Source organism: Portunus trituberculatus, chromosome 31 (assembly GCF_017591435.1).
Source record: "Portunus trituberculatus isolate SZX2019 chromosome 31, ASM1759143v1, whole genome shotgun sequence".
In the NCBI taxonomy this organism is placed as follows: domain Eukaryota; kingdom Metazoa; phylum Arthropoda; class Malacostraca; order Decapoda; family Portunidae; genus Portunus; species Portunus trituberculatus.
In genome coordinates this window covers 2,154,122-2,168,660 of record NC_059285.1, presented here as the reverse complement: position 1 = coordinate 2,168,660, position 14,539 = coordinate 2,154,122, and the positions used below count along the sequence as shown (strand labels likewise).

Sequence of the window (14,539 nt, the reverse complement as noted above, 5' to 3'; positions counted from 1 at the left end):
AAAGACACGCACACATACTATCACTGAAAGGAAGAGAATTGTAGGTATGCCATGTAGTAAATAAACAGGAGGGAAGGGTAGAGTGTGTGTGTGTGTGTGTGTGTGTGCAAATTAATCACCATTTCCTTACAACACACTGCTTTCTTCTTTTCCTTTCCCCTCTTTCCTCCTCCTCTATATGCTGTATACAACTCCACTTTTAAATAATCCCTAAGCCTCCTCATCTTATCGCTCTTACGGGGAAGCAAAATCCTCTTTAAACATTTTTTTTTTTTTTTTATGCTTCTAATTTCCCAAGTTCCCGGTTTACGCTCCCGTGTTATTTATCTTTTTTTTCAGTGTGAGCAAAAAAGTTTCGACTAGAAATTGTTTTCGTGAGAAACAAAAGATCCTTAAAAAAAAAAAAACCAGTGGAGAGAGAGAGAGAGAGAGAGAGAGAGAGAGAGAGAGAGAGAGAGATCTTTAGTGGGAAAGTTTGTTATTGGTTTCACTTATCTTTAAAGAGACTTACCATTCTAGTACACTGAACCTTTTTTACTCTCTCTCTCTCTCTTCAATCAATATACAGATGTTTTGAAATTGGGACTTCTTATCAGCTGAATTATATTGTAAGGCAATTACACCTCCACCTAGAGCTTGGGTATCATAGTGACATGTAGGTAACTTGAAACCACTCGACAGATAGCAAAATCTCAAGATAGTACTTGATGGGATTCGAACCTATGCATGGACGTCTGCCCGATACCACGCTCACCACTTTATCCACTACGCATAACTGATAAAATTAAGGCAACTGCATGTGACCTCCATGGACTTGCAGTCTTCACAGCCGTAATAGCACGAACAAGATGTCAGCAATACATTTCACAAAAAATAATCATAGCTTACATCATGCATGCCCAAATCTGTTCTGCCTATCACCTGACTCAATCCCATTCCTCGTATGTCCTTGATGAGTCTCCATTAAATGATAGCTCTTGTACAACGCAGTGATATGCATACAGTAGGGTACTCTGCTCACTAGTAGAATAATCTGCACTCTCCCGTACCTTCTTGCCGCTTCAGAGTAACATAATACTTTAATCAGTCAACCTTATGCAACTCGTCACTCTAGATCATGTTTTTCACACCAATCTTGCTGTACCTTTTCATACTACATCAGCTTGATCTTAAACTTCCTCTAAATCAGCAAATGGTGTTATTGTCCCCACCGTAACCATTCACTGACATATACCTCACGAATTTGACCAAGGACACCATACTTTTGCCATAGGACCACTCAATAACATAGCACGTCCCTGAGCACAGATTTTACCTGAAGGTTTATTTTCTTTTAGCTACCGATCACTGTCCTTTTTACAGTGCACATCCTTACTTGAATAAAACATGCAAATTACAGGTACTGACTGAAGGTATTCTTATAAATCCTATTAAACGAGAGTATGTGTATTATGGTTGAGAGAGAGAGAGAGAGAGAGAGAGAGAGAGAGAGAGAGAGAGAGAGAGAGAGAGAGAGAGAGTGTCCGCATACCAATCGCTTCAATACTACGATTACAATTTAGTACGCAAACATTAACTTTAGTGACAGGTTCATAAGAAGTGTGTTTTGGTGAATTAGGTCATTTACTTTTATTGCAGGCACTGTATAATTATACTACATACCATGAAGCGGCATAATGTGAACAAGTCAATCAAGAGGTAATGAAGTAACTACCTACATTATAAAAAACAGACTCACCGCCTTCCATGACTCCAAAGTACACATCTGTTGCTGAACTTAATGGAAATAAACAATACTCTGGATTGTAATATAAGCATAACATCTAAGTTTTATTAAATTCAAAATGGCCACAAGAGAATCCATTGCAATTCAGAATAACATTTACTTGATATTTTGTCATTCATACAGTTAATAGGTCCACATTCCCCCAAAAGATACAGTACAGCAGCCTCACAACTTCACCTTATAAGTGTTTTCTGTATCATCCAAAGGTACTACATCAAGAATACCTTGAAGGAGAAAACTGTTTTGTTGTATATCTAAAAAGCAATTCCATTAAGCCAAAATATCAAGTCACCTAATGCCAATCCAGGCTTTAATGCTATGAATTACTTGTTGCTTTTTGAGGTATGACAACCTGCGAAGTGAAGTGGTTTAATTTCTGCTTTGATATTGATAAGAACATGGAAAATACAACTTTTAGCAGCATAAAGAAACTCACAAAGGATATTTATTTGTACTATATAGTAGTATTTCTTTTATATACCAAACTAATGTCAACATATAACTCTGGAGTGGAGACCATGGAAATACTTTAAAATGTAAAGTAAATAATAAAAAAATAATAATGATAATAATATTCACACTCCCATCTTTTGTCCGTTTCTAGGGAAGCCTAGTAGCAATAATCAGTAAAATAAGAAATAAACAAATAAAAAATAAATAACAATAATAAAAAAGACAAGTGAAGTGTGGTCTCCCAAAACAGCACATTAAGAAGAAACAGTACATTTTCATCACATCAAATTCTTCAGCAGAGCTGACATCTTGTAGATCAAAGTATTCTATCGTAAGTGGATGTGAGCCACACACCTGATACCTGATTGAGTGATAGCATACAGTGACTACTAGTTAAGGTCAGTCTGTCATTGCACTCATTTCTTAGGAAGTATTTTCTTTCAACCACTGATGCATTTGCCTCCACACATTACTTGAAACTGAAGATGCATTGTCTGTGTACTCAATTCTTAAAAAAGAATACTGAACACTAATAAATGAGTGCTACATGTTCTTATTAATAAAAAAAAGTTCTTACATATAATGTAAAAGAAGAGCTTAACAGGTCCTTACTATGTAAATAAGTAAATGGTGATAATGGCGAACTTTAATCATGGTAAAATCCAATTTTTTTAATAGAGGAAAAAAAAAAAAAAAAAAAAAAAAAAAAAAAAATAATAATAATAATAATAATAATAAACTCAATCCTGCTGACCACACTAATGGCTACCCCAACACCTACTTCTGCCCGTCATCTTGCTGTGAGCCGTCAGCGCGGTCACGGCCATTCTCTCGCGGGGTTGGGGAACGAGAGTGGCTGTCTCTGGGCCGAGGGGACCTGGAGGGGGATCTTGAGCGTGCATCCATGGGTTCAGCATGAGCATCGTCACGGTGGGCAGGGGAGCGGGACCTTGACTTGGGACTGCGAGGGGATGCAGCACGGTGGTTCTGCATCTCTCCACCATGGTCCTGGTTCTTACTATTGCTATTGGTGGGTTCCTGAGAGCCACCCCGCCGATCCCCTGAACGTGACCGCCGATCACCGGACCGTGACCGCCGGTTCTCGCTGTGGAAGGAAAGGCAAGTTTATGCAATATGCAATTGCTTGTACATTAAAGTAAATATAAGGTAATTTGCCCAATTTTCTGCTGAATTAGAGGACTGAAATGAACTAACATGAACTACACAAACTCCCTCAATAGAGAACAAAAGCATTACAAAAATCAAGAGCAAAAGCTTCAGGGAAACACTTACGGAGTTCGCGACCTTGACCTTGACCTGGACCTGGATCTAGACCGTGGTGACCTGGACCTGGATCGTGACCTAGACCTGGACCTGGACCTTGACCTGGAACGTGATCTTGAGTACCTGGATCGGGAACGTGATCTACTCCTGCAATAGAGAATGTTTAACCTGGAGGGTACATTTTTCCTTCCTTGCTTTTCTTTCCCTTTATGTAACACAGGCACCAGCCAAGACCAGGAGCTTTGATGCTAAAGACTGTCAGTTAGAAAGGAATTGATACCATGAAGAAAAGAAAGATCTTACCTGGAGCGTGTACGTGAACGGCGTGACCTTGACCTCCTTGACCGGGACCTGGAACGAGTCCTGGAGCGGCGGCGTGACCTGGACCGTGACCGTGACCTGGAGCGAGAGGGCCGGTCCTCCACCAGGCGGATGCGGCGGCCGTTCAGCTCTGTGTCGTCCAGCTTCTCGATGGCTCGCTTCATGTCTGACCGCGTGGCAAACTCAACCACTCTGAGGGCACAAGGAAATCCTGTGTCAGTTTTCTTTCTCTATGTAAGAGAGGCACAAGCTAAAGGTAAGTGTCAAAAAAATAAATAAATAAATAAAATAAAATAAAATAAAATAAAATAAAATAAAATAAAATAAATAAATAAAAACAATAAAAAAAAATAAAATAAAAAAAAAGGGGGTGGGAGGGGGTGCCAAAGAAAATGTCAAAGAATCATCAAAATTTGGAACACTAGTGTCTTGAAACCTCCCTCTTATAAGAATTCTAGTCATAGGAATGAGGAATCACAGCAAGCAGGGAGTTCCAGTTTACCAGAAAAAGAAGTGAGCCAATATTTCCAAATTCTTCAAGATTGTGGGGAGTATAACATAACAGGCAGGTACAGGCACTTACCCTTCATAGCGACGGTGTTTGTGGGCATCAGCAAAAGTGATCTCTCCAGCTTTACGCATGTAGTCCTTAAGATCCTGTGAGGAAGACACTCGAGTTAAATCTTGCACATCTCCAAGAGGCAACATGAGGCAGTGTCTGACTAGCTGAACTAAGTCTGTGTGTGTGTGTGTGTGTGTGTGTGTGTGTGTGTGTGTGTGTGTGTGTGTGTGTGTGTGTGTGTGTGTGTGTGTGTGTGTTACATATCATGTTGCAAAATGCACAGCAGCGTTTCAAACAATGTTGAGTGATGATTTTTGTAACTAATGACACCAGACTTGGTTCCTAATCGTGTGTGTGTGTGTGTGTGTGTGTGTGTGTGTGTGTGTGTGTGTGTGTGTGTGTGTGTGTGTGTGTGTGTGTGTGTGTGTGTGTGTGCATTGTACTGGATGTAAATGTGCACGTGCGTGTGTAGCAACAGTGGTTGTAATCGACTGACAATCATGCACTGCCACAGCTTATCCCCCCTACTCTGCCCTGACTGGCTGGCTGGCTGGCTGGCTAGTTGACTGGTAGAATGGTTGACTGGTTGGATGGTTGGCTGGCCGGCTGGTTGGCTGCTGGCTGGGAGGTGGGTTGGTGGGGCTGGCCTGGGCCCCACAAGTACTCTGAATGCCCTGCCACCAGCACACAACATGCTTCCCTTGCCCCTTAGAGAATGGGTGTACCTGGCATTACACTGAGGGGAGGCTGTGTCAAGGAGCTACAGACACGGGACTAGAGCAAGCATTCATACAAAACAGAAAAAAAATATATATATAAAAATAAATAAATAAAAAATAAAATAAATAAAAATAAAAAAATAAATAAAAAACATATAAATAAATGAAAAAATAAATAAATAAATAAATAACCAAGGGAAGATAAGGCAAAGCCAGAAGAAGAAGTAGAAGAAAATGTATGAATAAATAGGGACTTTTTCAAAACCACTGATAAGTATATGTATAGTATAGTCATATATATATAAAGGCAACAGCAAGAAGTTATACCCCAATGTGGGCGTAACTCATGCTACGCAGATTATTGGTCTGGGTCCCGCCCCTTCGGTCCGGCTGGGTGGAACGGGCCGCCCCCTGGGTGGGAGGACAGTGTGGGACCCGCGGCAGGGGTAGGCAACGCCCGGGTGCTCTTGGTAACCTCCCGGCCTCTCCCGTCCACCTCTACTTCTCACTCACCGGGTGTTGGGGGGGGGCCATCTTAAAACATAGGCGGACACTTTAACATGGAGCGAGCACCTGGCACAGTCAATATTTTTATGAGCCCTGATAAACCACCACCAATTTCCTTTTCTTATTTCTTCCCATCCTGAACACAATTATCTGCACTGCACTCTCCATTATAGCTTTCAACATTCAAATCTCTCTTCTCCCAACCTGTCTGCCTTTTTCTCTCTTTCTCTCATACACACACACCAAAGGATTCTACCCCTTTCACCTCTGAAGTGCCATTATTATTGCATATATATGTACATACAGCTTTTTCATCACCAATGTCAGATACATCTTAAGCTGCCATCACACAAGGATGCACTTCCAATCATCCTGTGGTGTTCTATCAGCAAAATGACATCACAATTTGAAATCAATTTTCCATCACTGTCAGAAACAGTTGTCACTCAAAACAGCATCACTTTCCAATGAAATGGTCTTGGAGATGATCAATCAGAAACATGGACTAGAAAAACAAAGCCTAGAGGAACTCCTCTTTCCTGGTAACACCTCACAGAACCAACACTCATCAGGCAACACAGTGAGGTAACCAAGTAATGTTCACCTGGAAGGAATCCACAAGACTCACTCAATCCTCTCCTTTAGAATCCACATGACATGTCACAGTAATTACTGGAAATGCAGCGTCGTGTTGATGACACAACTCAAGATACAGTGCATCAGCTACCATCATTGCAAGGCTGAATGCTGACTTCTCTATTGGATTCCATGCTTTCCAGTCCCAAAATTCCAATTCAGTTACCTAGTAGCTTACCAGTATGTGATTAAAGACAGACAGTTAACGTAACACAGTGTAAGTGGTTCCGTGATTCAAATATGAATAAATATAAAGCGTTAAAATATGCTACACAACATTCAACAAAAACAACAAAATATGAACCCTGTGAGCTGACAGTTCCTAATATTTTTAGGATCTACAAATTGGAAACTTTCTATAGTGTTTCACAGCAACGACCAGGTTTAGCATACTGACTTATTTTTAATTATTATTTTATATATTTTTTTTTTCAAAAAGAATTTGGCTTGAGCTATCATAGAACATTAGAATTTAAAACAAAATATGCAAGAATTTAAATATTTGGGGACCAGAAGGCAAGGAATTTAGAAGCAAATTCTTTAAATACTGTCATCAGTATTTTGGCTACACACAAATGTATGCACACATATACGCAATAATAATGAACGATGGTCCATGCCTAAGCAACATACGCCTCTTTCCTAGACACCAAACACATTAAGCCATTAAAATGTAATGCATCTATGTGAACACTTTAATTAAAAAATAATTTAGATAATTACCAAAATATTTGAGTTAGTTCAGAAACAGCTATGCTAAATAATAATGACTGAGGCTCAAGGTCCCTTGGTGTTGCAAGAACCTATCTGAGACATCAGAGTGCAGGCTCTGGAAACCATCTGAAGCACCCTAATAATGTACATCACACTCTGAGCCACTAGGGATTAGCTGGTCAGCCCCAAGACCAAGGAGGCAAAGATGACCCCCAAATGACCAGGCGGTCTCTCGCAGCAGGAACCAAGGTCCCGGCAGCCAGAGCAAAACGGGTGGAGCTCCTTCCAGTCCAGCACGGTGACACACCTACCGCACACCAAACGTCCCCTGAAAGTCACTACGTGAGGGCTCCCCTCTACCATCACAACACGCCTCATCGACAAGCCTGTTAGACTTGAAACTGTGTACAAGAGAATGTAGGAGGGAGGAAGTGTAGGTGATAAGAAGGGAGGGGTGATGGGTTTAGGGTTGCTCTTCTCGTCTCTACAGTGGCCGGCCCAGCCCTTTCATTGTGGAACTGGAGTGGGAGGAAGGGATAGGATGCTCTAAAAGGAAAAGGAAGCAGGAACATCTTCTTGGGACCCACCTGCCAGCTGATGCGGGATGAAAGGTTCTCCACGATGACTCTGTATGGTGTGCGAGTGGGCGGGCCGTACCTGGGGGTGAGTCAGTGCATTAGTCATTACTCTCTTAAAAGCCCCATCAACTAAGGTGGTTTCCAACAATAATGCATTCCAGCAAATGGAGTTGATGGTGAATGAAACTGTATTTGCTTTAAATTTAAAGAAATTAATTTGTACATGGAAAAATAAATAAATATATTTAAAAACTTCAGTAAATACATGTTAAATAAAATGCATCCTTTTGGAAACATACCTTATTCATGAGATGGTGCCTTTTACTTTGAACAACTTACATGCTAAGTGTCTAACTATGCCTGCCTTACTTGTGTGCCACCAGTTTCCTGAGTCAGCAGTCTGGACTGTTTTTACAGAATGGATCAGATACCAATCTACTTAATTACATGCAAAGTAACACTACTGTAAGTCATTACCACTGTGCTTAAATTGATGACTCCAAAGTGAATAGTGCACACACAAAAATCACTAATATAATGGTCATACTGATTTACACTAATGAGGAGCTTTACATTTACATGCTTAATCTTTACTAACTGCTGCTCATTTCTCTTCCTTGACTTAAACATAACTTGCTACCTAAAATACTTTTAAATATCAATCTTTAAGTTAATTTAAAACTACTCTAGCCTCAGGGTCACTATTACTGTTAAATGAAAACTTTACTTTATATGGGCAATTCCAATGTTACTTATCTGACTCGTAAGACTGAATTTAATATTAATAGCTTTACATTTGACCTGGTGGATTTGACTTTCTGATCAAACATTACTATTAGGGGAGAAGTCTGGACCACATAAGGTTTAGGAATAATTTGTCCTAAATTCCAAGATCTAATCCTTTAATATACAATAACCAGTGACTACAAGGAGGATAAATTTAAGGCATGTCACTTCATGCTGTTGTAAGTAAAATATATTAAGGACTGATGTGGCACAAGTTTTGGGGTTATGATGTCCCCAATATCTCCTTCAGTGTTGCATTGTGTGGTGTCATCATTGCTCTAATACCTAGTACTAGGTATTAGACCTTAGGGTCCAACATACTTGAAAAATGCTGTGTGATACAGGTTTAGTTGGTGAGTCTGCCAACTTCCTGAAATGTTTCAACGTCTACAGAATGAGTGTCTCCTGCACCCATCTGACTTGACATTCAAACTCCCAGCAGGAAGTTGAGCAAGTTCATGTGGCTCAGTCAAGACAACCTGCACACTGCACACAAGATGTAGGACTGATGGAGTTCTGGCTGAGGAGGCAATTTGGATATGTGTACATGCCCAATGCTGCTACTTCAACAACTATCCCTTTCCTACACTGGCCTTCTTTAGTAAGTGGTCTATGTTAATTAAAGCAAAATAAACCCCATTTCCCATAGTGCATAGGGTGGGGGGTCCAGACTCAAGAAAGGAGAGCATACTGAGTACTAACGGTATCAAAAAACATAATAACAAAAAGTCCCAGTGAACAGGGATACAAAAAACATGACCTCAGCATTACTCACTTTACATGGCCGAGAGCAGGGTGGCCCCGGGCCCCGCTGAGAGTGAATATGGTGATTGATAAACAGGATTAGAGATCTGATTTAACATAGGTCTCCCATTATATGTCATTCTTGATTGCTTTTAATTAAATTGGTAAATAGCATTTTGTTCTCAACATAAAAATAAATTTCACCATGGTCCAGTAGGAATGATCACGTTCCACAAAATTCATGGATAGCCAAGAGAAGCACAAATATATACGACAGTCCAAACTAACAATATGACCCAGACATCAAATGGTCCCCTGAAGAATTTTAAATTTGTCAACACCGTGTCCAAAATTTCACGGAATTGCCCATATGAGAGTGACTCTAGATCATGGAAATTTACTTTTACAGGATGAAAATATCACAATATTTAGTTTTTCATGTATATTAGCATTTATTTCAAGGTCTAAGGAACACAAGGTCTTCCCATGTCAGTATGAATGTCATGGAGAATGAAACTGAATTGGGGTTCCCTATCAAGAATCTGCAGAAGCTCAAAAATCATTTTCCTATAGTTAACAATAACAACAAAACATGACACAAGCAGCATCACTGTCATATCTTTCCTAAGATAATCTCACTAATAAGAGAAGACCAGCATGAGTAAAATGAGCAATAGTATTATTATATATCTCTGGCTCAATACATATGCAAAACAGACAAGGCAAACCAAAAGCTTGTTCCCTATGACAAAAAGAAAACATTGCATCCAGTTAGCTGCATCCTTGAGAGAGAGAGAGAGAGAGAGAGAGAGAGAGAGAGAGAGAGAGAGAGAGAGAGAGAGAGAGAGAGAGAGAGAGAGAGAGAGAGAGAATCCTGACTGAATCTAGAAATGCAATAACTGTTGAACAATGAAGTTCCTGGGATCCATATTCATTTTTTTTCCTTTTTTGACATTTAACAGATCAGCAAGCTGCATTCTCCTTCCTTTTATGACATTATTATTAATAGACATTTACTTTTGCAAACCCCAAATCAGTTCTTCTTTGTCGATATGACCTAACTCATGCGCCCACCCTGCCTGGGTGCAACCAATCCCAATGATGCTTCTCATTTTCACACTTGGGCAATCCCTTTCAATAGCTATTGGTACACATTACCCTCCATTGATCTATTTCTTTTCTGTTCATTTCACGCCAAAACTTTCAAACTTTTCAACTATAATGCACACACTATTGTAAAAACACCATGCAGTTAGCAATATAATTGCTTTCTTGGTTTAGATAAACAAACTCCCATCCCTGCCTTTCTTCCCTTCATCACTTTATAAGAATAGTAAAAGAGAACACAAAATTCACAATCTGTTCTTGTTTAAAACATGTTGACAGGATATTTATTCCATGTTTTTATAGATGGGATTAGGAGCTTCATCAATATTAAATCATATAATTTGTACCTCCAAAAGTATTCATGTGAAAAGGCCTTGCATTCTTTAGACATTAACTTAAGAAAATAATACTTAAAATTACATAAATAATGAAATGTTGCATAATGACAAACCCCCAAACCCTTGACCAAGACTTAGTTATATCAAAGCACCCGAGATGGATCAATGTCCTACCTGTCAAGCCAGGCTGGTCTGCGGTCTCTGTCTCTGTCTCTCCCATAGCCTCCATATCCTCCCCTCCTGGGAAGACCTCGTGCATGCTCCACCGTCACCCTGCAAGAAATGAACACCACTTGGTAATGTAACTGTAAAGCTCCACTCTGCCTAAATAGTTTAAAGTATTTTTTTTTAGCACATCTTGCCGGACTTGCATAACTCTTATCAATACATTAAAAAGCATATACTAATCTCATTAAGAAGTGCCAGTGCAATGCTGGCACAAAACACCATGATACATATGCAGGGAACTACAAACACCTCTACAGCTTGAAAGTCTCCTCCTTACCATGTTACCTATTCCCCCCCCCCTCCAAAACAAATAAATAAATAAATAAATAAATAAATAAATAAATAAATAAATAAATAAATAAATAAATATACATACATACATACATACATACATACATACATATATATATATATATATATATATATATATATATATATATATATATATATACACACACACACACACACACACACACACACACACAGTAAGGTCCCAGGTTACGTCGGTCTCGAATTACGTCAGTCCACTATAAGGCAATTTAAGATTAAAAAAATTGAAAATTTATAAATCGTAAAGCGTGGGATTTATTGTTATTGTTGGTGGGCGTCACTAGTGGTTACCCGCCACACCGCCCGCCTCACGCTTGAATACAATAACACCCTGCCTCAGTTCCACCACACCGTCGCCCCTGGCAAGAATGTTATCCTACTTCTGCGTTTACTGACTCAAGTTCTTAGTATCTTGCTCTGACAACAAAGAGAAAACTCCTTAGTGACAGCAGTGATGCTAAGAAAAGGAAAACCATTACGCTACAAGAAAAAGTGGACATAATTTAAAGACATGAGAAGGGAGGCAGCAGCTGTGTGAGGGAGGGAAGAAGAAAATGGGAAGCCCGTTACCATGACAACGGGGAGGTTGACGACCTTGAGGGCTTGCGCACCCACCATCACAACAATAACTCCGGAGCCTTCGCCTGGGCCACACGACACTCGCAGCTCACTTGCACCATCTGCGCCTGTCTGCTGATCCCTATTGCCCTTTCCTATTGCATTTCCTGCTCCGCTGCCCACGCTTCTACTCCCACCGCACTGGACTACGCTCCCAGCTGTCCACCCTGGGCGTCACAACATTCGACCTGCCCACCCTCCTGGCGGCCTCAGGCGTCCACCCCTCTCGGCAACCTGCAGTCCTTTGTGTTCGCGGCCCTAATCAACAACAAAAACAAGCTTGTGTTTCATATTCCTACATAGTTGTAAATAATATAATGATATAACCTTTTATTTACCTGAATGACCATAAACAATGATTGGTTGCAAACTCGATAATATGATTTGAAATGTACAGAAACTCGAGTTACGTACAAAATCAACTTGCGTCATGTTTCAGGAACATAACTCTGACATAAACCGAGATCTTACTGTATACGTGTGTGTGTGTGTGTGTGTGTGTGTGTGTGTGTGTGTGTGTGTGTGTGTGTGTGTGTGTGTATATATATATATATATATATATATATATATATATATATATATATATATATATATATATATATATATATATATAAACTATAAAAACAAATAAATAAATGATAAATAAAATTAACTGAAAAGTGCTATAGTCAAGTATATGCATAAAGGCAGCTATGTGCACAAATGTTAATGGCATAACACTCCATCACAAATCTTTCAAAATTTTCCCAATCATAAAACTGAACACTGGTACAGTTGTCACTCTTAAGAATGGCAATAAATTTTGTCAACAACCTTATCTCAATGTTATGCTGCAATTATACATTTAGTAGTATGGACAAGCATTATGGTATTGGAAAAGTGGCCAAAGACAACATGAAGCTCACCTTTCTCCAAGCAGCTCTCGACCATTCATTTCATATACAGCATCATCTGCATCGCGCTCCTCCTCAAATTCCTGCAGGTTAGGTAAAGAACACATGAAAATGTTGAATTGCCAGTTAGCCTTTGGCCTGCAATCTCTGAATATTGTAATTTTATCTTATATTTTCTCAAATTCACTAATGGGTACGCTGAGTTAAACTTTCTAACCCTGACTTTGCATCAGTCTTAGCAAAATATACACAATAATTAAAGCCAGGAATTAGTTATCCATTAATTCAGCTAGGATATGTTCCACATATCAACAAAATTTGGATAATCAGTAAAATGTTAAACACTCACCACAAAGCCATATCCATTCTTAATGAGGCAGTCACGCAGGCGGCCGTAACGCTTGAAGAACCTTTCAAGGTCACGCTCCCTGCAATTGTAGTGCAGCCCTCCAACGTACACCCGTGCCATATCTGCTGCTACTCACTCTGGAAAAGGAAAGCAGTGTGGTGAAGTCTCTACTTACACTAGTTTCTCTTATCACATAACACAAAACTGAGACTGAAATACCTGCAGATCCGTGCTATCCTATATATCCTAGCTCCATAAAATATCCAGTTACCAAAACACCACAGTAAGGGTACCCAACCATGAGTTAATACACATGCGAACTATCATGACTCTCTAGTTACATATTTCATACACATTCTTAAGGCCCTATCACACTGGCCTATGATACGCGGAACCAGGAACATCTGCTCTAGATAGCTGGAACTTGCCCGGGATTAGCGGAACCAAGTTGGGATGGCTTCATATCCATCCCGGTTCTCTGTATGCTATCCCAATGGAAAAGTAAACATGATATGTAATAAAAGCTTTTCATTTGAACTAAAAAGAATGTGACTAAATTTTTCATATTGGAATATTAAATAATATTTCATCAATTTAGAAAGGTAAAGTATATATATATATATATCATGTCGATAGTTTGGGCTCATGGCAACCACCTCTGACTCTAAAGTTGCCGTCGCACACGTCTCAGCTTCTCTATTTTTTTTACTTACTTTTCTTCAACAAGAGGAAGTGCAAATGCAGTTCCTGGACAAACTAGCGGGTGGGCTTTGAGATAGGAGGTACCCTAAAAAGTATCCCCTTTAGCCCATAAATTCCCGTGAAAAGCCCACATAATATATAAAAAAAAAAAAAAAAAAAAAAAAAAAAAAAAACAGGCTGAGGTATAAGCGGCATGGTTTTGTTCCGGTTTATTTTGATTAGGCTTTGTCTTGGTTAGTGGGCCGTTTGCCTAGCATAACAATAACACGGGCAGCTTGTGTGTGATAGTGTTCCTGGTTTCATACCAAGAACCATGGCCCACGTTCCGCGTATCATAGGCCAGTGTGATAGTCCCTTTAGGGGCAGGTACTAAACATAACTAAGCATACCTTGTTAAAATAAACAATAAAAACTAATACATTAATAGAGTTCAATATCATGTAGCCTAATCGGCTGCACCCCGTAACACTAATCACAAGGGCCGGCCGGCTACCAACACAGGAAACTCCGCACATAGCGTCATAATGACCAATATAGTACAGGGAAAGAAGTCCGGGCAAGTGTTATTCTCAAAAGCGCCCAGCACTGCCACCCAGCAGCATGCGCCAAGAAGCAGGCGGAGCAGGAAAGAGGCGATGGGCGCGGGCTCCACCCCACCACCCCCATTCCCGCGAGGCGCCAACCCCCATGCATCATTAAGTTCCATGAAAACTACGGTATAATGATGCTGTAACGTCCCACCACTGCACTCACAACCTAGCTCCAGCCATACACGACCTGGAAAACGAGGAATCCAAGCAAAACAATAAGAGGAACACGTAACTAATGAACCTGCAAGCTACCGCTCCCGTGCAAAACGTACCCTCCAGGTGTATTCAACAGCT

At 40.0% G+C, this 14,539-nt stretch overlaps 1 protein-coding gene across 3 annotated transcripts in view; it reads right to left on the bottom strand.

The window, feature by feature from the left end:
* Positions 1 to 1,614: 1,614 nt before the first annotated feature.
* LOC123511195 (serine/arginine-rich splicing factor 5-like) overlaps positions 1,615 to 14,539 on the bottom strand; it is a 13,376-nt gene continuing 451 nt past the window's right edge. For 2 of the 3 annotated variants that reach the window (XM_045266858.1, XM_045266859.1), the window contains exons 2-10: positions 12,954 to 13,090; positions 12,617 to 12,687; positions 10,710 to 10,808; positions 9,122 to 9,157; positions 7,570 to 7,639; positions 4,428 to 4,501; positions 3,827 to 4,036; positions 3,533 to 3,670; positions 1,615 to 3,344 (exon numbers count right to left, since the gene is read on the bottom strand). In XM_045266858.1, coding sequence (XP_045122793.1) covers positions 3,017 to 3,344; positions 3,533 to 3,670; positions 3,827 to 4,036; positions 4,428 to 4,501; positions 7,570 to 7,639; positions 9,122 to 9,157; positions 10,710 to 10,808; positions 12,617 to 12,687; positions 12,954 to 13,073 — 1,146 coding nt within the window. In that variant the 5' untranslated portion in view covers positions 13,074 to 13,090 and the 3' untranslated portion in view covers positions 1,615 to 3,016. The remainder of the gene's footprint in view (positions 3,345 to 3,532; positions 3,671 to 3,826; positions 4,037 to 4,427; positions 4,502 to 7,569; positions 7,640 to 9,121; positions 9,158 to 10,709; positions 10,809 to 12,616; positions 12,688 to 12,953; positions 13,091 to 14,539) is intronic. The other variant, XM_045266860.1, reaches the window with a different exon arrangement.